The sequence below is a fragment of the Labeo rohita genome, chromosome 2, assembly GCF_022985175.1.
Source record: "Labeo rohita strain BAU-BD-2019 chromosome 2, IGBB_LRoh.1.0, whole genome shotgun sequence".
Taxonomy (NCBI): Eukaryota; Metazoa; Chordata; class Actinopteri; order Cypriniformes; family Cyprinidae; genus Labeo; species Labeo rohita.
Window position 1 is genome coordinate 16886364 of NC_066870.1, and position 26924 is coordinate 16913287.

General features: G+C 36.9%; 2 protein-coding genes across 4 annotated transcripts in view; one reads left to right on the forward strand and one right to left on the reverse strand.

The window, feature by feature from the left end:
- Positions 1-26924, forward strand: part of nr2f6a (nuclear receptor subfamily 2, group F, member 6a) — a 152415-nt gene that overhangs the window by 5174 nt on the left and 120317 nt on the right. The window contains exons 4-5 of one of the 3 annotated variants that reach the window (XR_007829452.1): positions 2233-2793; positions 6225-7229. Coding sequence is in view for 2 of the 3 variants with exons in the window: in XM_051132044.1 (XP_050988001.1) it covers positions 2233-2793; positions 6225-6499 (836 nt within the window). In the remaining variant the exon portion in view is untranslated. Of the gene's footprint in view, positions 1-2232; positions 2794-6224; positions 7951-26924 lie in introns of those variants that run through there. The other 2 variants (XM_051132044.1, XM_051132055.1) reach the window with 2 other exon arrangements.
- zgc:154006 (uncharacterized protein LOC563016 homolog) lies at positions 7872-25495 on the reverse strand. The gene is given in 14 exon segments (XM_051130124.1): positions 7872-8152; positions 8281-8322; positions 9550-9721; positions 9821-10015; positions 10104-10237; positions 13109-13273; positions 13896-14642; positions 18203-18319; positions 20795-20845; positions 20944-21115; positions 21568-21779; positions 22451-23164; positions 23166-23566; positions 25147-25495. Coding segments are annotated over 13 exon segments (3219 nt in total). The 5' UTR covers positions 23517-23566; positions 25147-25495; the 3' UTR covers positions 7872-8005.

The window sequence follows — 26924 nt, forward strand, 5'->3', positions numbered from 1 at the left end:
CTAATCAATAATAAAACTGATCAAAAATTAGCCTTAGATTAATGTTTTAAATATAACATTTTGAATATAGAAATATCAAATAATCTAAATAACTGAAAAGATACTTTTAGGCCAGTAGGTGCTGATTTAATTACTGAATCATTCATTCATTCATTCATTCCTTCATTCATTTCATTCGTTTGCACAGCTGATTCGGGAGTAAAGCAAGTGACTGTCTTTATGATTGGAAAATTGAATCATTGACTCACTATATTAGTTTAAAAACGCACGTTCATTCATACACTAAACATCGCTGTGTTTGAATGGAGATGCGGCTCAGTTGTGACTTGTTTCAAAGTATTTTTGATGATGAAATAGAGCAAAATCAGGCAATAGTGTTTTAGTCAGACAATGTAAGTCACTTAATATTAACTTCTTATTTGACTGTTATATTAAATCAGTATCTCATTTACAAACTCCGTTAAAAAAAAAACAAATTAAAAGCTGTCACTCATTTTAGTTGATTGCAATCTCACCAAGTTCCATTATAATCAACAAAGCTCTCTACACTGCACAGTGAATCTCTTATATACACCCTTTCTACACTTTATGAAAGGATTGGTGAGATATGTCTGTGATACATTACTCAACATTGCAAAAACACGTAGAAAAGTTTAAATCTCCCCTCAGCACAAACTCAAACATGCTGATCGGGTCAGTTGCTCTGGTGCTCCTAAATATTTTTTCATAGTCGAACGCAGTTGTTGAAATGATCACACTGTTGAGCTCCGAAAAGATAGTTACTTTAGCATCCACACCAGCGGATGTTATCACCTGTTTATTCTAAGAGCACCTTAAATCCTCAAGCTTGGATTGATTTTGACTGGCTGTCAATGTTTTTATCGTTCATCAGCTGGAAAAAATCATTCTGAAAGTGATTCCAACGATAACGTTTCTCTTTGCCTGTATCGTTATACCTGTGGTGAGGACTCTGCTGTTCTTTAATATTGAAAAAGATTTTTAGAACTGTCTTTGCTGTTATCTTTGTAATTATCATGCTTGGTGTGAACGGGTCATTGCATTTTCAAGTATAAACTACTGCTTAAAAGTCTGGCGTCTGTAAGATTTTTAAAAATGTTTTTAAAAGGAGTTACTTACGTTCCCCAGAGCTACATTTAGTCAACAAAAAATACAGTAAAACAGTAATATTTTTTGCAGTTTCATTTTTTTTCTTCTATTGAAATGTATTTTAAAATGTCATTTATTTCTTTGGTGGAAAAGCTGAATTTTTAGCAGCCAAGACAGTTGTGCTGCTTTATATTTTTATGAAAAACCATGATCAATTTTTTTATTATTATTATTTTTTTTTTTTTAACTGAAAAATATTTGAAACTGAAATCTTTTGTAACATTATAAATGTCTTTACTGTCAATAAAAAGCACTAAAGTTTGCTGCTGTATAAAAGTATTAATTTCTTTAATTAAAAAAAATCATACTGTTATTATGCTACTGAATCCACAGCATCATAGGAAAGAAATTATATTTTACACAAATTGTGAGTTTGCAGTCTGAATGAATGTGGCTGGGTACCACAAAAGGCTATAATTATTTATCTATTTATTTAGTTATTCATTTTGGATGCAAAAACAAGTATACAACGAAATTAGTGTAGTTCAATTCACAGATGTAACTCTTAGAAACAGGTTGTTTTAATGCTTTGTCAAAAAAAAACTCAGACGTTACTGGTTTGAACCAGTCTGACAAATGCAATGGGTTGCTAAAGCAGAATACTGTAGGGATCACTGTTTTATATTTGATAGTTAGAGTGACGAGAGTCTAAGAGCTGTATTTTATTTTAAGCCGACCCAGATGGTGTTTGTTTACCACAATTGCCAGTGCACATGATGAAACTTACATTAGGGTGTGATGACCTATATATTTCAGGTCCTCAACAGATTTGCTTTTAAAACGGAGTGATGATTAGAATGTTTAGCTTTTTATTAAACATTTCCATTCCTCATTTTCATTTCTCCATTTCCTCATTTGACTAGAATGGCGTTTGCAGGTTCCTCTTTTTTAATTTGACTGCTTGTGTAATCAGGAATTAGATTTCTAATCCCTTACAATAGTCCTCTGACTCTACCAGATGTTGCATGATTGCAAAAGAAAGGAGCGTTGAAACTTAGTAATGTCATCCATCAAGCGTTTCAGCTCCATCACGACTCTCCCCTTCTCTTCCCTTTCCCCCTTTAGCAGTTCAGCGTGGACGCATCCCACCTTCGCATTCAAGCCTCAGCCCATCCACGACTCCGGTGGGCGGCAATGCCGGCAGCGGCGTGAGCGAGTTCTACAACGGGCAGCCGGTGTCGGAGCTCATCTCCCAGCTCCTGCGGGCAGAGCCTTACCCTAACAGCCGCTACAGCCATCAGTACAACCAACAGATGCAGGGGGGCGGTGGATCCATGGGCATCGACAGCATCTGCGAGCTCGCCGCCAGACTCCTGTTTAGCATCATCGAATGGGCCCGAAACATTCCTTACTTCCCTGAGCTGCCTGTATCTGAGCAGGTGGCCTTGCTGCGGCTCAGCTGGAGCGAACTGTTTATTCTTAACGCAGCCCAATCCGCCCTGCCCCTGCACATGGCTCCGCTGCTCGCCGCCGCAGGCTTTCACTCCTCTCCTATGTCTGCTGAGAGGGTGGTGTCCTTCATGGACCAGGTGCGTGTCTTCCAGGACCAAGTGGAAAAGCTGACCCGCCTGCAAGTGGATTCAGCAGAGTACAGCTGTCTGAAGGCCATAGCGCTCTTCTCGCCAGGTGCGGCAGACACATTACTCTGATTAAACTGCATTTAACCGAACATAATCAGATCTAAATGACTATTTTGTTCATTGTTGCCAACTCTCGTGAGACAAATAAGCAACCGCAGCTTCAAAAACAAGCCCAAAACAATACCAGTATTATTTGATTATCTCTTATTATCAATATTATTTATTATCAATTATTTATTAACAATAAATGAGCATGCAACATATTAAACTGAAACCACTCTTTTATTTGAAAAGCAAAAATAGAAGTTATTTTACAAAAATCAGCAAAGTGCAACAAAGCAGGAGGTCCCAAAAAGCCCCAAAAAATGCAACCTGCGACCCAGGATTCTTTCACTCATCTTAAAGAATAAGTTCACTTCCAGAATAAAAATTTCCTGATAATTTACTCACCCCCATGTGATCCAAGAGGGGAAAAAAAAAAAACAGGATTTTTCTCCATATACTTTCAGTAGCCAACTGGGATCCAGTTGGGATCAATGGGTTGAATGTCAATGCAGCTTCATAGGGCTCTACACGATCCCAGTCAAAGTTCTAGTAAAACGATTGGCCATTTCCTTAAAAAAAAAAAAAAAAAAAGTTTATATACTTTAAACACAAATGCTCATCTCGCACCAGTCTGACCTCATGCATTACATAATTATGTTGGAAAGGTAGGTGGAAGTACTGACCCAGTGTTTACAAAGCGTTACAAAAAAAGATGAGATGGAACAACGAAGAGATGGAGTATTTTACTCTACCCTCCCTTTTTGAACTGAAGTACACAGACAAGAACTAACTGCGTGTCACTTACAACATAATTATGTACTACGTAAAGACACGCATGCACATCACAGAGCCACTGCATGATTTAACTTGTGGTTAAATAGTATACAATTTTTTTTTTTTGAAAATGACCGATCGTTTCGCTAGATAAGACTCTTATTCCTTGGCTGGGATTGTGTATATACCTCTTGGAAGCTGTTTTGAAACTGCGGTTTGGATCTTTAACCCATTGACCACCATTGAAGTACACTATATGGAGAAAAATTCTGGAATGTTGGAAAGACATGAACATCTTGAATCACACAGGTTGAGTAACTTATCAGGAAATGTTCATTCTGAAATCCTTTACCAAAAAAAAGAAGCCCAAAGTTGAGTATTATAAGTGGACTTGGCAACTCTAATTGTGCTGGCATTCAGATTTCTATTATAATCCTAGCACCCTCTACTGGATAAGACAAAATCTGTTTTTCTCAGTGATTCAAGTTAATTATGAAGGATCTTTATATCTGACAATATATTGTTAGGAATAAGCCAAATTATAGACTAAATACCTTCAGGATGCCAATATTCTGTCCTTTAAGCACTTTTTTTTTTTTTTTTTTTTTTTTTTTTTTTTTTGAGTTTGCATTTATACATTTGGCACTTGTATACAAATGACCTGAAGTGCATTCAGACATTTTCATTATGTATGTTCCCAGGGGAATTTAACCTACTCGAGGACCAGAAAGAACTTGTATAAATAAATAAGTAAATAAATGTAATAATACAATTTTGAATTTAGATTGATCAAAATTTTGGTTTATTCCTATTAGGTTTATATGTAATCATTAAATGTAAAAATAACAATCATCATTATTAAACATTTACATTTTTCAAATCATTATTATTTAATGAGTTTATTTTACAAAGAAAGCATTTGCTGTAATAAACAATTTCTAGGAATTATACTGTTATTTTGTAAGCTGTTTATTTCTAAACTCTTGAAGTGATGGCTAAGCATTACTAATTAGTTTGTATGTAATTTGTTAAGCATTCTTCTTGCAATTTCTACAAAACCTGCTAGATAATTTTATTTTGGTGTTAAGTTTACATCAATGTAACATGCAAGTAAATGTTTAGGTTACCAAGCTGTAATAACAAATAATGGTGCAGCACTGCCCAGAATGGCCATCAGCTGACCTCAAACTCACACAACGAAGCCAACTTTCCACTGTCTGACATTCACATAGTTTTGTCACATTTTGTCCCTGAGAGACGGACGCACTGAACCTTTAAACTGGTTGTGAAGCAGCCGCTACTTTCAGTTTATTTCCTATGGTTAAATAAATGAACAATACATGTATGAAATTACCCACACAAAACAAATGACCAGCAATAAGTTTAACAGAAAAACTGATTTTCTTGGACTAATCAATGTAAATTATTATGTAATCATTATAAAATAATTACTTGAGACCCAAGTATGGTTGACACTTTACGTTGATAATTTTGCAACATATCAACTAACTCTGATTAGAGTATTTATTAGGGCTGTCACTAACAATTTTTTTAGAAATCTGTCAATTATTCTGACGATTAATCGAGTAATTGGATAATTATTGTATTGTCTTTGTAATAAAAATAGACCTAAGCAAACAATAGCCTTTAAAATTACTATATACATTATAATAGCAATGCATATATAATAGCAATGAGGTAACAATAATTTGTTTAAATAAAGTATCAAAAGCAAGTAATATGGTTTTATTTTTGACTAAATAACATTTAATTCAGTTATCCACTTAATCTGTAATATTTGGACATTTCTTTTCTACAGAAATGCTACAGCCGCTGTAATTTCTTGAATATGTGAACATCAAAACCAAAATTCTCATTAATATGCACAGAGACACTCCACACGTGTACATGATGGAGCCACTCTGACACGCACGTACACAACCTACACGCGTAAATAATTAAGAATATATTGAACCTCCACTGCATATATTTATTTAATTGTACCATTTGTGAATTCACAATAGCATAATGCTTTATTATGATTTTAAATGGATTTATGTATCACGCAGCCTTGGAAAATGGTCTGATAATGCGTATAATGGGTTCTCGTCTGTGGAAAGCATCACTTCCGGTATAAAAATACAGTCGAGGATTTAAATAAGTGATTACTGGAATTGAATCGAGACAGCCCTAGTATTAATAGACTGTTAGGTTAAGATCAGGGTTAGTAGAATAAATTATTAGTCAGAAAGTGTGTTGATGACTGGTAGTTGACATGTAGTTGCAAAATTACTTATAGTTCTGAGAAGCGCAAATTATCGAATTACCATAAGTATTCATTACCACCTATTTTACAGAAATAGTATTTTAAGATTAATGCTTCAGTCCAAAAAATGTCAGATTTCACCTCACAGTCCTAGTTTTGATCAGATTTTATTCTGAAAATTCCACACAACTTCCATGTACCTCTCATTTTACTTTCTGTTGGAAATGAATGACTTTCAGCAACTTGACTCGAGCCAGCGGTTCATCTTTATTGTTGAGCCCTGCCATGACCTTGGCATTGCTAGCATCGTGCTTTACCAGTTGAGTTAGTGGGAGTCTAGTTTCATACCTGTAATGAATATTTGGTGTTGTTTTGTTTGTTGGTTTGTTTAGATGCGTGTGGGCTGACAGACCCGGCTCATGTGGAAAGCCTGCAGGAAAAAGCTCAGGTGGCCCTGACCGAGTACGAGCGCATGCAGTACCCCGGCCAGCCCCAGCGCTTTGGACGGCTCCTACTGCGATTGCCCGCTCTAAGGGCCGTGCCCGCCAGCCTCATTTCTCAGCTCTTCTTCATGCGCCTCGTGGGCAAAACGCCCATCGAGACGCTCATCCGTGACATGCAGCTGTCTGGCAGCTCCATCAGTTGGCCGTATGCTCCCGGACAATAACCATCATCAGGCGTGACCACAAAACCAGTCTGAACGTCTCTAAACTGCAAACTAGTGAGGATCTCAGTGTGATTTTGTTTTGTTCAAGCACACATTCACATCTGACATTCACAGTATCACCTAATGCATACAGGGTCATGGCGAATTCAGTAGTACATGGCAGAAGGCTTGATTGATGCTCTGTGTGAACTGTTTTACGAGGCCCTGAAGCATTTTTTTTAAAATGACTTGAGAAATATTGGTTGTCTGCTAGCCAAAGGTAAGATGTAAGGTACAGTTTCATAGCGAGTAATAAAGTGGAAATTGGTTAAAACCCTAAACAACAAGCTTTGTCAGTTGGGTGTGAACATGAAAGTCACTTTGGACTGTCCCTGGAGGCAGCAGGAAATCAAGTCCCCCTCATATTCTGCTCTGCCCTGTCCTTGTGTACCACAAAGCCTGAAGGAGGAGGAAGTAGACATGATGACATCCAAAAACCCAAACAAACCAAACCGAAACAGTCAGAATTGGGACTTAGGCATTTGTTTTGCCAATGATAACTACTTGGCTTGTATTTTTAGCTCGTATGCTAATGCATTTCTATGAGGAGAAATTGAAATTTGCAAAAGTGGTGTTTGTGAAATAACCATTTGACAAATGATTTGCGGACTCTATTTGTACTTTGAGTTAAGGTACACGAATGATTCATTTTTAATGCACACTGAATTTGAGATAGATGACAAATAAAATAGTCATGTTTTTTTTTTTTTTCCCCCCAGATGAAAAACCAACTTTCTTCATGCAAGTTGTGTTCATCCACATGCAAAAGACTGTCTGGTTTCTATTCTACTTTTCTTGTTTGATTGTTTTTTTCATACTTACCGGTTAATGCTAAACTGGTAGTAAAGTCACATTATCTATGTCGACCAAAAGAAATACCTCTACAGTCTATTCAGACTCAAAACGACTTTCAGTCATTCACGGCTGGGTCAACGTTTTTAAATTTATCAGCACACTTGAGCTGCTCACTTTACACTAAAGAGGAGTGATTGGATCTATCTGTCTGTTATGTTTGGCCGTTTTTGCTAAGAAACTGGCACTGCCTGTTTTGTCTTTCGTGGAGCAGTGCTCTGGTGTGACGTTTCACAGGTGACAGCATGTTGTATTTGGCTCTTGTTGTGAGATGTACGTTTTCTAGCCTTATCATACATGTGAATGACTAATATTACCTCATATTTAGGCCTCGAAACGGTTCAGGCGGTCTAATATACATAAGCGCATCAAAACGGCGACATGTACAGTTTTCATTTTAATATCTTTGTCTTTTTAAATACTTGTGTATGACAGCTTGATTAAACAAAAGTATCATACATTGACTTGTGTATTTGTGAGAGCTTTTTGTGGAGTTTTTATATACAAACTATAAAGAGATTGTTTTACAGGAAAATCAAACATATTTACAACTCTTGCAACATTACAGACACAGATTGTAGAAGTCTAGACAAACAGTAACACACATGTACAGTTTTAGACAAAGAAATCCTGAGGATCAGCAATATTTGTCGTCGCTCTCCTTGTAAAGCCTCTATCATAATTTTTCACCAGTTGCTTGATATGACACAGCTCCTGCCTCAGTTTTTTACACCGGATCTTCTTAGCCTGGTATTCTGGAGACTGGGGAATAAAAATAGGCATTAGGAATTGACAGACAAAAATGTGAAATGACTATAGTGACTGATTTAGACTTTTAGGGCTAATACTGATCGATAAAAATCAATCTTTATGAAAACTTATTTTCTTACCCGCTTCAGATCCTTGAGTCGATTAAATTCATCAGCTACAGCCTGTGATACAACAAATACATATATGGGTCGTTTTAAATGGGTAGTTCACCCAAAAATGACAATTCTGTCATTAATTACTCACCCTCATGTCATTCCAAACCCGTAAGACCTTCATTCATCTTTAGAACACAAATTAAAATATTTTTAATGAAATCTGAGAGCTTTCTGACCCTGCATAGACAGCAATGCAACTGACGCGTTCAAGGTCCAGAAAGGACCTTTTGTTTTGTGCCGTGTCATGTTTAGGGGCATGGAAACATATTTGGCATATTTGGTGTAAAACATATTTTAAAGATCCTATCCCCCGAACTTAAAATTTTTCACATATTTTTGAAATGCAGTTTCCAGCATTTAGTTGATCCTGATAAGCACTCATTGTCACAGTTGTAAACATGACAGCTTTCTTCTTTCGTGAGGGATTTGGCGCCAAGGCCTTTTTGTTTCCAGGCAGCACGTTGAAGAACACGACACACACGCCTTCCTGGAAATCCTGTATAATCTACCCAATCCGATGATGACTTCAAAACTCCTAGACGTTTAGCTAACGTTCCGTGTGTGTGACGTCTGAGGCTGAGACTAGTATTCTCATAGCTTCATAAAATTAAAGGATTAGTTCACTTGCACAATAAAAATGTCCTTATAATTTACTCACCCCGATGTCATCCAAGATGTTCCAGTCTTTCTTTCTTCACTTGAAAAGAAATTTAAGTTTCTGAGGAAAACATTCCAGGATTTTTCTCCATATAGCGGACTTCAATGGGGATCAACGGCTTGAAGGTCCAAATTGCAGTTTCAATGCAGCTTCAAAGGGCTCTACACGATCCCAGCCAAAGAATAAGGGTCTTAACTAGCGATCTGTCATTTTCAAAAAAAAAATCGAATTTATATACTTGTTAACCACAAATGCTCATCTTGCGCTAGCCCGACCTCACGCATTGCGTAATCACGTTGGAAAGGTCACACGTGATGTAGATGGAAGTACCGATTCAGTGTTTACAAAGCAAACGTAGAAAGAGAGTCAAACGCCCTTTACCAAAAAAAGGTAAAACAGTGATTTTAAAGTTGGAGGATAAAACCATTTTTTTACCCTACCCTACCTTTTTAAACCGAAGTACACGTAGGAGTACAAGTAGCGTCGGATTGCTCTCAAATTCATCAAAATTTTCTTAATTTGTGTTCCGAAGATGAACGATGGTCTTTGTTAACTTTATTGGTTTTGATATCTACCTGGAACTTGGTGGAGTCCTCATGTAGGGTGTCCAGCTCTCGGCTCAGTTCATTCATTTGATCACTGATATCATCCATTTCTGCACAGAGGTTCTTATATTCAGCGAGGGAGATATCAAACTGTTTCTTGTACTGTCTGCGCTGTTCATCAGTTGTAATTTCTGAATAAGAGCTGTAGCAGGAAAAAAAACAAGTAACTATCTTGCTTTCAGAACACAGTAATAGAAAAACAGATTGTCTTTTCGAGCAGAACAACATATAAGAAACTCACTCCTCCAACTCATATGTGTCTAATTCAGTGGCCGAATCTCCAGCAGTAATATAGCCCATCTCACAGAGCACATCCTCAACCTCATACGTCACAGGTTTCTCCTGCACCGAGCTGCTCTCCACTTCAACTTCCTCCACAGGGCTGGAGCTCATCCACCGATTCTCTGAAGAGCAACCGTTCACGTTCTCAGAATACCTTTAAAGCAAAGTGCAATGAAAAGCTAGTGTGCATTTGTACTTCTAAGAATTTCTAGTCCTGAACATACTCGGAAAGACGGACTCACACGTTGCTTTTGTATGCACCCTCGCTGTAGACGCTCACTGTTCCCTCAGTGTAAGAGGTGAAGCTGTTCTCTGCTTTCAGGTGAGGGGCAGTCTTTTCCGATAAAACCACAGTGGGGGTGTATTGAGTGCTTTGCTGAAACAGACCGTGTACAAGTGTTAATAGAGCAGGAGAACCACAGAACAACAGGTAATGAATCTATTTGGGTCTGACACTAAAACTACCGCAGAATGACCTGATGGGAAAGTAGACCAGACCGGAGGACAATCAGAGATACCATCACAGATTTCTCTGAACAATGCTGTATCTGAAGAGACCACTTGAGCAGTTCTATATCCTATAATATACCAAGAAGCTGTAAATCCGCCACAACACAATTATCCCACCCTCATGCACATGCATGACTTCCTCTAATGAACTGTAATTATTTTAGCTTTCAGGATGCACATTTGATGAGAGCTGCACATGGCACTGCCTGTTCAGAAATGCCTGTGTATTGTCTTAACAACAACAAACAACATCTGAGTCACTTCCAGGAAAGTCACTGCATAGTCCAGGAATTCAGAGTGTCACCTCACAGTTAACCAAATAAAATAAACTCCTTACAGAGAGCAAAAGGAGTTTTTAAGGCCTAATAAATAAAACTGCTGTTATTTTGTTGACTTTGTATACTATAGCTATTTCTGATAATTACACATGATGCTATTTTTTATAAACTGTAACTTAGCTAAAGCAAATTTACATATGGATGAGAAAATATTAGTGATTGCATAAGCTGTTATCTGCATCTATAAAAACAACAAGATAAATCATCTATATAGTAACTTCAGTGGAAGTTATCTGAGACTGTCGAGAGGACTCAGTTTGTTAACTGACCTTTATTCAGTATCGATAATTGTGAAGTGAGCAATTCACTTCAGAATCATTGTAAATCTATGAATGATTAACCCAAAAACAGTTCCGATCATATGAATGATTTCATTATACAGCACTGGTGTCACAGGTTTAGGCTACAATAAATTGAAATAATGTGGCCTCTAGTTTCATTTCGCAAAACCTCCTCAAAACATATTGCCACAGAAAAAAAATAATAATCTTTTTGGTGCAGTTTTTATAAGCAAGTTTTACATTTTCAAAACTTGTGATACTAATATCACAAAGGCTCATCAAAATGCATTTCTCAAACATTTTGACCTTTTGCAAAGGGTCAGCTGAAAATGGTAAAACGTTTGAGAAATGTTTGAAAGGTTATTGAAAAGTTGAAAGTTGAACTGAATATTGGCATGTATATGTGCAGACTGGAAATTGCATGTTTAAGTTTGTGTAAAACAAGCCATTTCCTGTTGCCAGCAGGTGGTGCTATGATTATAACAGTATTTTTGCCTTTAGATGTGTTCAGGCCAGGACTCTTATCGAATGTGTGAAGTTTGGGGCAGATTGCACATTGTATGGCTGAGATATAACAACTTCCTTTTCTATGGTGAAACATCGAACTTTGTCAGGCCACCACAGACACACCCTTTAATAAAAACTCAAGATCTTCGCAACTTCACATCGCAAAGGCCTTTAGAGTAGACTGACCAAATATAATGTTAATGTCATTAAATCTCTAGGAGGAGTTAGAGCATAAAACATGTCACTTCCTGTTGCCAGCAGGTGCAACTATGACTACAACTCAATATAAGCATGGGCATGTATGAACGTGAATTTTGGTGCAGATCGGATATTGTATGCCTGAATTATAACAACTTCCTGGTTCATGGCGAAACATCGAAATTTTGTCAGGCCGCTGCGGACACACCCTTCAATGTAAACTCAAGATCTTCACATTTTAATGTCACAAAGGGCTTTAGCTTACACTGACCAAATTTGGTGTTGATCTGTATAAATCTCTAGGAGGGGTTCGTTTAAATACATGCCTGAAAATGGCATAAACAGCACAAAACTTAAAAATTCAAAATAACAGGGGATTGTTTTGTAGGTATTGGTGTGCTTACAAGTGCATTCAGAATTTCGTATATGTACGTGAAATGTAGCTTGAGGGGCACTTTGTTGAAATTTTATAGGTTGCGCTATTGAGCCATTTTGACACACCTACTTCTGAAACCCATATCAGATGTACATTTTTACCAGTTTTGGCGTGTGTGCAAAGTTTCATGAGTTTTCAAGCATGTTTGGGCCCTCAAAAATGTTATTTATTTTGAAAAAGAAGAAACTGAGCAATTCGAATTGGGTCCTCGGACCATCGGTGCTCAGGTCCTAACAAGCCCTTCATAGTAGAGACCAGCAATTTACAGTAAGTCACCCTGACAATTCAGACTCAGGGATATGGTACAGTGAGAAGAGTTCATGTATTGGCAACAAAATGCTTCACTGGACAGACAGTATTACAATACAGTAGCCTGTATAACTGTAACAACTTTAATTCAGCAACATGGCTGACAACAAACATACATTGTTTGTTGTTAAATTGGGTGTTAAAAGTACTAAACTAAAAGAAGATCATACTGTAATGTTGTCATTACATAGTACAAAAATCTTGTGTTTTGAAATAATTTTGTGGAGTAAAAATATATATAACTGTAATGAAAGCATGAGATCTGGTATTAAAAGTTTGGTTACAAATGTGATTAGTTTGGATTTTTGCAGAGGTTTGAAAATGTAATAAATGAATCTTGAGCAGCAAATCAGCATATTAGAATGATTTCTGAAAGGATCACATGACACTGAAGACTGGTGTAATGATGCTGAAAATGCAGCTTTGCCATCACAGGAATATAATAACATTTTAAATATATTAAAAAACTTTTTGTTGTTGCAACAATATTTCACAATGTCACTGCTGTTGATATATATGCTTTTGAAGTAAGTGTAGACTGCAGCTGATATATATGCTTTTGTACTAAATATAGATGTTCTTGGTAAGCATATATGTATATATCGCAGAAAATTTTAATTTCAATAGCAATGGCCTCAGTAATTCTGAACTGGCACTTCCAAACTCACCCAGTGTTGTGAATTCTGGCTCCTGTCTATTCTGAGGACAGGTGGTTCCTCCCAGTAGGTATTAGGTTTGCCATGACGCCATATTTTACTTCGAGTTTTATAGGCAAAATAGGCTGCAATAATCAGAGCAATCATGACAAACAGCCCACAAACCAGAGCCACAGCCTAAAATGAAGAAGAAAACACCAATTAGAAGTGAGAATTACACTCTTAGAAATAAAGGTTTTTGCAGGAATGCCACCAAAAAACTTTAGGTTCCTAAACATCTAAAATGCAGTTTAAATGCAGCCTCAAAGAGCTCTAAACAATCCCAGCCAAGGAATAAGGGTCTTATCTAGTGAAACGATCAGCCATTTTCTAAAAAAAAGAAAAAATTGATGTACTTTTTAACCTCAAATGCTCGTCTTGTCTAGCTCTGCGATTCGCATGCAAACTGGGTAATCCGGGTCAATACAGTTAGGGTATGTTGACAAACTCCCATTTCATTTTCTCCTCCAACTTTAAAATTGTCATACATCGAATGTAGAAGTACCAACCCAGTGTTCACAAAGTGAAAATGCAAAGAAGGTCACACTCCCTTCACAATAAAAGATAAAACTGCAGATGTAGGACGATTTTAAAGTTGGAGAAGAAAATGAGATGGGAGTTTTCGACATACCCTAACAGTTTTGACCCAGATTACACAGAGCATTCATGTGCATCGCAGAGCTAGACAAGATATTATCTGTACATTTTTGTTCTGGAAGTGAACTTCTCCTTTAAAAGAAGTATGTCTTGCCATACTGACCTCCTCAGGATCCATGTAGCAGTAGTGATAGAGATATCGATTAAAGGTCGGAAATGCACCCGGGAAGCCCGTGCCGGCTCCAGCGCTGAAGCTGGGAGTCCCTAATGAGGTCTGACACATCATCAAGATGGGGTTGTACATGATGCTTTGTGAACTCTGGGCCATGGGATTCACCCCAATCACGAATATGATGTTTATAACACACTGAAGAATCGCCAGAATCACATCCACCACTAAAACAGTCAGGAAAAACGTTTTCCCACGCACACACCAAGTCTTAGAGAAACTGAGCACTAGGATGGCCAAAGATACTACGAAATTAAGGGCTGCCATGGAGATCATAACTGACTTTGCTGAGTAGGGTGTCATGTAAGAGCTCTGATAGCCGTAGGTTCCTCCATAGTACCCAGACCCCGTCCCATAGCTCCCAGATCCGGCAATGTAGGCCCCGATGCTGCTCTCGTAGCCGTGCATATCCCAAACTAGAGTGGAAGCGACACAGGCGAAAATAACGAAACAAAGCAGAGCGGTCAGTCCCTCCATAGTTTTCACGATACCAGGCGGTGAGAACCATCTGTAGAAATGCTGAGGGTTTCCCTCCGTTTGAGGAGCATCAGGTACTGAAGAGTATAAGCCATACTCGCTTCTCTGAGAGTAGAAACTTCGGGATGTGTACATATTTGATGGGGCAGTGTAGTGTGGACTGTACTGCGGTGGACTGTCATACTGCTGTGTTTCATACATGATTCATGAGGGAATCTGAAAAAAGAAATGAGATCAAATTTAGATCATGAGATCATCTGGGAACAGATATAGCTTTCTGAAACCAAAACCATATTTCATTTTCAGACAAAGAGCTGTCATTAGTTTTAAGTTTTAATCATTAAAAATGAAATAGACAAATATAGTTCTGTTATAATAGCAGTGAAAAGACATTTATTGATATTAAAAAACAAAAAATAAAAACTATTAAAATCATAATTAAATTGAAATACAGTTGAAATCTAATTAAAAAAATATATATACATAAGATATAAATACGAAAACCTAAAACTTAAAAATTTTAAATGTTACATTGACAACTAAATGTGTTTAAATTGAAGTATTAAACTTACTAACATTAAAATATGAATAAATAAAATATAGCTAACTAGTAAAATAATAAAATTAGAGAGATAAAGACAAAAGCACACAGCAAAATTACTCAGTTTTTCACAAATTAAGATGCAAATGGAAAAAATAAATAGCTCATTCAAAATAATAATAAAACCTATAACAGTATATATAATTACTAAAATAACACACTCATGTGCTGCCCTCAATTAACACCCATATAGTCTCAATTATACATCTAATAATGATTTTAAAAATACATATACTGCCGTTCAAAAGTTTGGGATCAGTAAGATTATGTTTTTTTTAAAGTGTCTTATGCTCATCAAAATTCCATTTATTTGATCAAAATGACAGAAAAAAGTAATATTATGAAATATTACTGTAATTTAAAATAACATTTTTCTATTTTAATATAGTTCTGTGATGCAAAGCTGAATTTTCAGCATCAGTACTTCAGTGTCGCAGAAATCATTTTAATATGCTGATTTATTATCAATGTTGGTAACAGTCATGCTGCTTAATTTTTTTTTTTTGGAACCTGTGATTTTTTCAGGATTCTTTGATGAAAAAAAGTTTAAAATTATAGCATTTATTCAAAATGTATTCAAAAAAATTCAAAAAATGTTCTAACAATTTAAGTCTTTACTATCACTTTTTTTAAAAAAATCAATTTAACAGATCCTTGCTAAATAAAAGCATTAATTTTTCTTAAGAAAGAAAGAAAAAAAAACAAATTTTGAATGGTAGTGTATATTGTAAAAATATTTCTATTTTGAATAAATGCAGCACAACTGTGTCACACCCCTGTGGACTGTTTGAGTTGGTTTCTCCCTCATTATCCTGTCTATTTAAGTGTTTGTGTTCGGTCTCGTCAATGTGTACATGTTTGTTTCTACCCTCCAGTTGTGGATTTACCTGCTTTGGACTTTTCCTGTGGATTATAGACTTTATCTTTGACCTTCGTCTTCATTCGCCCCTTCTTCGCATGATATGTGACAAACTGTTTCCAACATTGATAATAAATCAACCTATTAGAATAGATTTCTAAATGATAATTTGACACTGAAGACTGGAGTAATGATGCTGAAAATTCAGCTCTGCATCACAGAAATAAATGATATTTTAAAGTATATTAAACTAGAAAATAACTATTTTAAATTGCAATAATATTTTACAATATTACTGTTTGTTCTGTATTTTTAATTACATAAACGCAGCCTTGATGAGTAGAAAGACCTCTTAAAAAAACATTTTAAAACTTTTGAACAGCAGTGTATATAGAAATAATAGTTCTGATGTCCATTCATTACTTCTGAATGGTCAATACAGCATTCCAATAAAATCCACAATACATTAAGACTGCCACAACTGCGAATGATATTGCTTTATATAACATTTTGTCTATTTTTTTCTATGCGAATAAAACTATTTCACAAGAAGACTAAGCATAATTAATCATTGTGTCTACAGAGCAATACACAGCCTTTCTGAATTAGTCAGTGTTTCTGAACGAATCAGTTCAGTGATTGATTCAATGACTCACTCATAAAAACAAATGTGTGTTTTGTTCCTGAATTAATTTGTGAGTTTGAAATGACTTGATGACTCACTCATAAAGACGACCACTTGTCCAATTACTAGTGTAACCTGCAGAAATGTAACCTCCGTCACCAAAACACAAACTGGCAATTTTCAATGTGCAAACTCACATGACAGAAACCATGAAAATCACACTGGCGTTGGACTGTATATCAGCACTATTTCAAATAATGCATTCAAACTATACATCTTATCACTACATTAGTTCCCTGGAATTGCAAACATACAATTGTTAGTGCACAACTCCTCAGAGTTCTGATGTAACTGTATAATAAAGACACAACACACCCCTTCATAGCACAAACAACATTCTCACTCTGGTAGAGTCCAGCCTTAAACATCATTCCCTTCATCAGGCCACTGCAATTCAGTCGAGATGCTCTGAATAATTCAGAGAAACATGAGCAGATGCAGTCATTGGGGGTTTCCATGCTGTAAGTTTTCTTCCTCACATTTCTATTGCGTCCCCCAAGTGCAATATACAGCCATTATATGTGAATAAAAGAGGTGAAGAGATGCACTGCTAACAGGAATATTTCTAATACCGTATCCTCTTAGTTAATTATGCTTTAGAGAGAGGGTGAGCTGCACACCTGTGGTAACTTGAAAAGAGTGAATAAATAATTCAAGAGCTGAAAATCAACCTAGCAAGCTTCATACAGCCTCACAGGTGCATGTCGATGGGACAGCTATTCAAGAATAAAGAAAAAAATATTTTTTTCAAGTATTTTTATGTTTTTGATGAATACAATTTTACAACTTTTTAAAAAAACAGCTGTTATTTTAGATCTAAGCATATAGCTGTCACAACATCTCACGTGATTTCTGACAGCTACAATCACATGAATCATTGTCACTGGTACGATCTGACATAGAAAGATTCAAAAAGTACTTCAACATACCAAGAGTTTTGCACTTGCGTTGACTACAGTCCATTATAAAAAGTCTATCATTTTGTGGTAAATAAATGTTACATAAAACATTACGTAACTTACCGAAACACACCAGCCAGTGGGCTTTTCCTTGTTTGCCTTGGTCCTGCTTTTCTAAGCTTGACAGTTTTCTGTCAAGCGTTGTTTAATGTTTGAGTTTATCCGTTTGATGTGAACACCTGTGACAGCTGCTGCTCATGGTGACTGTGTGAAAGACCCGGGCCTGAAACTGTAAACCCGATCCAACACGTTGCTACTGACACAGTCAGCCTTACTGGCTCTTCAGTAGGTCGAAAGTTAACATGAACAGGACGCTGGAGTCCTGTTAATGATTGTTAATGTTTCAAAGAGCTTTAAAGCTATAGTCTCTAAGTCTGATTTCACTTGTTTTTGTTTCAGTTAAAGTATGGCCATTTTGTAATCCGTTTCTTTTTAAAAACATATATATATATAATTACAATTTTAAACTGTTATAAAAATAGTTTAAGTGTAATACTGCAAATATAAAAAAAAAAAGTGATTTGTGTAAGTAAAGTTTATAGAATAACTTAAGCCAAATTGCCATTTCTTTTTTACAGTGATGTGTAATTTAAAAAACACCACAATAATTATACAATAAAATATATACATATATGTATTAGTATTAGTAGATATATATTAGTAATTGCTGTTGTTTGCAATGAAATTTTGATCAAAATCACGAATCCTCATCTTGATGTGGCTTAGTTTTCCTTTCAGATATTCACATCGTTCCTTCTTCTCCAGAAAGTATGGGTCCTTGAGGAAGCACATATGAAATTAAAATGAATAACATTAAAGAATAATAATAATAATCTTTTATCTTAGTTTTTGTAGCAGTTTAAAGGGGTCATGACATAATTTTCTTTTTTTATTATTTTAATATGTTCCTTGAGGTTTAATTATAATGTTAATAAAGCTTTTTGGCACAAAAAAACAGAAATACGTGGAAAAATGATTATTTCCAACCCTCATTCTGACCCTGTCTAAAACGACCTGTTTTAAAGGCGAAGTTCACTTCCAGAACAGATATTTACAGATAATTTATACACACTCCCTTGTCCTCCAAGATGTTTATGTCTTTCTTTCTTCGTAAAGAAATTATGTTTCTAGAGGAAAATATTCTAGAATTTTTCTCCATATAGTGGACTTCTATGGTGCCTGTGAGTTTGAACTTCCAAAATACAGTTTCAATGCAGCTTCACAGGGCTCTAATTGATCCCAGCCAGAAGGAGGGTCTTATCTAGCAAAACAATTGATTATTTTCTAAAAAAAAAAAAAAAAAGAAAGAAACATTTATATACTTTTTAACCTCAAATGCTTGTCTTGTCTACTCTCTGTGATGCTCATGCGAACTCTGTGTACTCCAGATTAATACAGTTAGGGTATGTCAAAAAACTCCCATCCCATTTTCACTTCAAAATTGTCCTAATTGTCCCTGGGATCGTCCTTCAAGATGTGTGTCCTTTAAGACTTCAGTCAGTAATCCGCCACTGTTATGATTGGCTAACGTCATTGCATAGGAAACAGTATCAATGCTCCGCCCCTTGCTATTGCATGTGAGTGTTTTGACAACATAATCAAAATAAAACACTCATTTCCAGACAAAGCATTATGAAATAATTTACTTACAGTTTGCAGCTGCCACCAGATCTAGTACCGCTTAATCTTTCAACAGATGTTCTTTGTGAACTCCCCATGACATTGTGCCTCATTTACAAAACAACATCCTTCAAAGTCTGAACAATCATCTGACACGATGCCATTAAAATAAACTATCCACTTGTTCCTTTATGAACCTTCTGATATCTGTACTAGTGTTGGGCAACATGCTCAGTTTTCACATCGTCCTATCGTCAGCCTGTGAGATCACCGATACACGATATTATCGTGCCAATTTATTTAATTATTTATTTACTTAGTTTCATTGCCTGAAAGCGAACCAAAACCAGCATAAGGCTAAGAGCCTAATGTTTTAAATATGACTTAATTTGTGTTTAACATGACAACATTTTAATAGAAACATTGTAAGTTACTAATATTTACATTTCCCTAGTTATTCAAAAAGCAGCTACAGAAAATGAGCGAAGAACATTTACATTATCAAAGAACATCACTGACTAGCCAAGCCTAGTCTAGCACGACTTTATGCACTTTAAAAAAACACTCCCGGTACCATGAGTGAATACATACACTGTATGATGAATAAATCTCTTGCTATTTATTTACACTGCACATGTCTGCACGAGCCGTGCCCCCCCAAAATGAGTTACTGTGCCCCTCTTTTCCATCTCTCCCCTCCTTGCTGAATGTGATCAATTTCGAAAGTGAAAGTGAAACCGAAAAAACAGTACGCATAAGAAAGCGATTGCAGCTGCACGCAATCACAGATTGGACGTTTCCCGCCCAAAACATCCCTTCCCCCTCAACGTAATTTGTGCACCCCCTAGACCTTTGAATGCCTTACGATGGAGGTGCCCTGGAGCCGGCTCTGCAACACGTCAATGCTTGTATTTATACCAGCCACGTCGCCGCATGTTTCTGAAGCGGCTCTCCTCACTGCATTGCTAAAGTAGGGCGGCTAGTCTATTTTGATGGAAATTAATAATAATTGTCCTGCTAACATCAAAGGCATCAGTAGCAGGAGATTGTATCGTCGATACACAATACAATCATCTACCAGTACAACCCTAATCTGTATAAAGACGCAAACGAGCTGTTTAAACCAAACACGTAAAAACGAACATTTTTCACTCCATTTGTCATACTGACAACACACTCAAGCACACGGGGCTTTGTCAGAAAGCAGACACGTATACATCTGTATACTGTATCCAGTGTAGACGATAGCAGCAGTGATTGTAATTTCTATTTGTTTTTGATGCAACGTGACACTACATTCATCGTAATCAAGTGTCAAGCCATTAAGCGACTGAATGCCAGTGGGCGGAGCCTATGGTGAAATAATGATTATTTGACAATATGTTGCTCTAGAGGGAGTGTTTATGCAAACGACGTAGCTCGGTGGACGTCATCTTGCAACTTCAGATCAAAACGAGCCATATTTAGAGCTTGATTAAATAAATGCTTTGTTTAGAATGAGGAGGAGGTTTTAGGCTATGGAACTTGCAAGATGCTTTAATGGTACAACGACCTCTTATAGTACGCCAAAAGATCAAGGCAAATTAGATTTCTCATGTCATGACCCCTTTAAGGTGATTCAAGGTGACTTACATTCTTTTTTTCATCATATGTTATCAGTAAGTCGTTGATTCTCTTATTTTCCTAAATAAACAACCAAAAACAATTGTATCAACTTGTTTGAATAGTCTAATAAAAGGTAATATAGATGCAATGTAAATGACTCCAATCTCACGTCTTACCTCAGGGCTTCTCCTGTTATTGATGAGTTGGCTCATCATGCTGTCTAATTCCTGAAACTTCATTAAAGTGGCTGCGATCTCCCTGTGCAGTTCTTTGTACTCCTGGTATTGGTCATTAAAGACTGCTTTGTACTGCTCTCTGTCCTCTACTGATCGAATTTCAGGATATTTTCTGTAAAAAAAAAACAAAGATAGTTTTATATTGTGGCATTTCATATTTTCTCTTCGGTTTTGACACCTATTCTAATTCTAATTCATATTAACATCCATCTTTTTTCAATTTGGTATCTTCTATAAACCTAGTGTAGTTCTTTTGCCATTTCTAAGTGCATTTTTCATGAAAAGATGATCAAGGATTGAGACAATTAAGGCAATAATGCATTTCAAAGTAAACACTCAGAAATAGCAGCATGAATCAAAAAACACCACATGACACATTATCCATCAAGTTGTCAAAAGCCCTTTCTAAGGCTGTTTTATATGTAGACCAGTTGGTTTTAATCCATGTATAGCCACCTACAAAAACTTACAGATGTATAAAGAGGCTTTCTATATAACAAACATCTGTTACATTTGCATCATTTATTTTTCTTAGACCAGAAATAAAACATGAAGTATACTAACATAATATAATCAGCGACGACTCTGGGTTTAGGAATGTGTCCTGTTGGAATAGCTCCAGTTAAGATCTTCCGTTCTTCAGCTCTCTCTGAGACATAAGCCGGTCTCCTCTCATTCACAGAGCTTTGATCCATTTCATCTCTGAATGAAATTTTCTTGGATCTGGTCGAGGAGCTGCCCATATTCGATGCGGATTCCAGAGTCTGCTGCTGTAACTGAAAGATAACAGCCATTACAATTAGTACAACTTGATAGCAATAGTGAGAATTTTGTGCAAATTGGGAATTTCATTAGAGCCATTTGTAGTTAAAAGTGAAGCAAAAACCCTGTGATCATCACTTTTCTATTCTAATTAATGAAATATGCACAGTACCTTTCTAAAGTTTGGGTGCATTAAAGTGTTAGTTCTGTCATTAATTACTCACTTTCATGCTGTTACAAACCCGTACGACCTTCGTTCATCTTTGAAACATGAATTAAGATATTTTTAATGAAATTCGAGAACTTTCTGACCCTACATAGACAGCAATGCAACTACCACATTCAAGGCCCAGAAAGGTAGTAAGAACATCAATAAAATAGTTCATGTGACATCAGTGGTTCGACCTTAATATTATAAAGCTATGAGAATACTTTTGGTGTGCAAAGAAAGCAAAAATAACGACTTTATTCAACAATCTCGATGTCCTTACTACCTTTCTGGATGAATGACACTCTTACAGGTTTTGTGAAACCCCTGATAGTTTTTTTGCCGGATTCTCTGATAAATAGAAAGTTCAAAAGAACAGCACTTTGATTAATTTGAGGCATCCTTGCTATATTAATTTCTTAGAAAAAATCATTCTGACCCCACTCTTTGGTAAGGTAATCTAAAATGTGCACTTACCTGGGTGTTCAGCGGACTTCTCATGGCCTCCCTCTGACGGCGGGCAGCTTCGTGCCGCCACATTTTAAGGCACACCGGGAAGCTTATGAAGTACATGACCATGTTAATGAATATAAACGAAGTCCCAGCGATCTGTCCCCCCTCGACACGACACAGACCAGACACGACTGGGTTGATGCCGACCGTCATGAAGCAAAGCCCACCACGATTCAGATCATTCACGTAGACGATCCCCGCTGCCATGTACAGCAGCGAAAGGACCAGATTCGTAATGGCCTCTGTAAGAGGCCACCATTTAGAATCCAACAGAATTGTTCTGTAATACATTGTTAATCCCAAAACCATCAGGATAACGGTCAGTATCCATGAGAGTCCAACAATGACTAACACAAAGGCTGTCAAGGGGCCATTGTAATGGTATCCTTGCACACCAGCGAAACCATAATTTGGCCTGTAATAGTTGGACCACTCACTGTCTCTTTGAATATAAGCACATACACAGGCAAACACCATCCCGCCGAATAGAAGTTGAACGCCACCGAGCAATCTTAAAAGGCCGGGCCAAGACTTCAAGTAGGAGTATTTTAACTTGTATACCTCTAACTTCTCAGCGTAGTACTCTGCTGGATGGATACTGGTTAGTTCGGATTCAAGAGTGTCATACATGTACCCCGCTGAGCCAGGGGGGGAAGTTTGGCTTGAGGTCATCAGTAAGCACATCCCAATGTTTTCTGTCCAGCAATGGAGAAACAGGTGGACTACATCTTGTGCCGTTGGGTAGTATTTTAATTCCCCCTGAAGATGTGGAAAGCGATTCAGAATCAGCCGTATTCTGTTTTTTAAACAGACCAGTCAAAGGTTTCAAAAAGGAACTTTTTTTTGTCTTCTCATCCTTATTGTCCTTCTGCTTGGCTGAAGGGCTTTGTTCATGAGGAGAATAGCTTAAGTTCTCAGAATTGTCATCATTGTGAATTTCAGAAAAATCCTCCTCTGCACGTGCTCTGTTGAAATCTTCACTTTGTGAGAATGAGATGTCATCCAAATATGGTCTGCCGATGTCTGTCATTTTGCTGTAGCTGGTGAGGAAATCAAGGTCTAGTAGCTGTACACAGTCATCTTAGAAAACAATATCAGACAAACTAAGAATTAAACATGTTTTAAATATGACTGCCTATTGCTCAAAAGTACTAAGAATCATTAAAAGAGAAGTTCACTTCCAGAATGTAAATTTCCTGACAATTTTACTCACCCCCATGTGATCCAAGATGTTCATGTCTTTCTTTCCTCAGTCGCAAAAAAAAATTGTTTTTTTTGAGGAAAACCAGGGAATTTTTCCATATAGTGGACTTTGAGTGGGTTGAAGGTCCAAACTGCAGTTTCAATGCAGCTTCAAAGTGCTGTACCTGATCCCAGCCGAGGATTAAGGGTCTTATCTAGCAAAACGATCTGTCTTTTTCTTAAAAAAATACTAAATTATATACTTTTTAACCACAAATGCTTGTCTCGCACTAGCTCTGCGATGCGCATGTGCATTTTTACGGATTGTTTTATCATGTTGGAAAGGTCACACGCGGTTACGGAGCATTCACACGGGGCGTGGAGGTTAACGCTTCTCGTTTACTTTGAATGGGTGACGTCATGCGTTGCCGAACTGTATTGTGCATCCACTGTGTCGCACCACTGGCATTGCTCGTGGCAGAAGTTGAAAAATGTTTGTTCAAACAACTTTTCAAGTGCCAACACAGACGTCAGCCAATCAGATCACCTTATGCAAATACCAAAGCGCAGACACGTTCATGCAACACCAGAAAAGTAAAGTGATTGGCTGTTATCGCTATGGTGGTCACGTCAGCACCAAGCTTCAGACACACCCCCCATTAAGCATTAATGCTGATGCCCCATGCAAATGCACCGTTACTTCTTCATCTGTGTACTCCAGATCAAAAAGGTAGGGTAGGGTGAAAAACTTAACTGAAAATCTCATTTTCTCCTCCAACTTCAAAATCATCCAAAATCACTGTTTTACCTGTTTTGTAAAGAGCGTCTGACTTTCTTTGCACGTGCTAGTGCAAGACGAGCATTTGTGGTAAAAAGTATATCAATTTGTATTTTTCTTAGAAAATGACCAATCGTTTTGCTAGATAAGACCCTTATTACTCAGCTGGGATTGTGTAGAGCCCTTTGAAGCTGCATTGAAACTGTAGTTTGGACCTTTACCATCTATAGTCCACTATATTGACAAAAATCCTGAAATGTTTTCTTCAAAAACCTTCATTTCTATTCGACTGAAGAAAGTAAGGCACGAACATATTAAATGACATGGGGGTGAGTTTTCATTCTGCAAGTGAACTTCTCCTTTAATAAAAACAAATCCTAATTTCATATCCCAGCTGAAAAGATCAGCACAGTTGGTTGCCAGCCTGTGTTGTGTTTTGAAAACTGGTTATTCAGCAAAATGCCACTGGTTTAGCAGCAACTAAATCTGGCATGGAATTTTCAGCATGTTTTCTTAAAAGTCGTATTTTTGTTTATAAAGTGCATCAAGTACAGTCATAAACATACTCATGTATACACTACAATTTACGGTCATGATCAGGAAGTTGAACTTTGCCCTTGTAAGCATTTGTTCTGTAAAACATATTATAATCATCAACCCTGAATACATGAATACCACCATGACAAACAAAAACACTTACCTTGTTGTCAGAATAGACTGGTTTGCTGTTAGCGAGTGTGGCTATGCTAAAACGGCTTCAGAAAGTCAACACAAGACTGATAAAGGTTGCAGCAGGAAGCCGGAGCACAGATTAAACATTAAACCTCCAGAGGCTGAGTCTGGTGACAGGCACAGGCTGGCATTGGACTACTGCTGCCAATATTTGTCCACAGAAACTAGGCTTGACAACATTCCGGAAACCCTCAAACGGGAATTACCCAAAACGGCTAATTTTATTTCACTAGAATCATAAAATCTACTTCAACATTCATTAACTAAAAGTTGTTCGTCAGTAGCAGCTATCGTGCCTCATTCCGTTACATTGCACCTAATCGCTAGAGGGCACTAGAGGAGTATTGACTAGCATAGCTCCTCATGGCTCAGGCATCGATACTAGCCAACCTACCCATTCAAATGGATGTATATATTTAATAACTTGGTGTGTGTAAAATAATTTAACTCTTCTTCTCATATAAAGAGATGCTTGCTCTTACAGTCTCTGTGGTAGTCGGCAGGAAACACAGCACAGTTACATAGATATTCATGTAAACAAGCACACTTCATTTACAGTGGATGTTGCTTTGCATTTAGATATTATAATTGATTTAAAGTCATTTTAAAGGCTGTTCGAACACTTATTACTGTGGAGATAATCAGTATTTTGTAGCAAAAGAGATCATAAGGCCAATGAACAGTGAGGTCAAAAATAAAGTGGACGCCCTGGTGGAAAATCCAGCATATGCTGGTAGGTATGTTTTGATGCTGGCCTAAGCTGGTCCTTTGCTGGTTTTTGCTGGTCATGTTGCTGGTCAAGGACCAGCATGAACCAGCAAAGGAGCAGCTTAAACCAGCATCAAAACCTACCTAACCAGCATATGCTGGATTTTTCACCAGGGCGAACACATTTTTGAATAGAAAATTTCACGTTTATTTCTCTAGTAAATTCAGCCTCAAAATCTTTAGATCAATAGAAGAGAAATACTTTTTAATATATTATTGACACCCCGCATGTTTGATTTGGTAAAATATTGGTAATTCCAAATGAAAATGGAAAAATGGCAAGTGTTATTTAATAATTTAAATACTTAAATAGTTCATTAAAAACTAAATCACTGAAAAATGAAAAAAAAAAAAAACAACTCCCTTTGGGTTCCTCAAATTGCCACACCAAATTAAATCCTGTGGAGAACCTCTATAGGTTGTCTTAAATGTCCTATCATGTGCTCCCTGCTGAAAAAAAACCATCACATAAAATTCTAATGGTTTCCACTACAAATACCATTACAAACATTATAAACCATCAACTTTTAACCATTAAAATTGTTAAAAAGTGGTTTTGTGTAGTGTGTTTTGGGATATATTTCATTAGGATTTATTGGTTTTAACAAGCCACCAATATAAGTGACCAATTACCAGTAGAGACTAACAAGGTCAATTACAGTTTTCCATTAAAGCCAATACAAGTCCCATTATAATTAGTAAAACCATTACAAATTTTGTGATGGTGAATATTGTTTTTTTCAACAGGGTACATATTAGTGTCTCAACGTGTATTTTCATAACCGGGTTACTGGAGGACAGTCCGTTGACAGTCTTTTAACTTCTTGTAGGAACTTATGGACACCTGTCCTTTTTGAAAGAGGTTTCTGCCTATGTGGCGATCTGAGACAGGCTGAGACAAATGACCAGAACCCTTTCAGCTATGATTACATAAATCTGTGATGAATTTCAGTGGTCGTCATGTGTCTGTGCTCTATC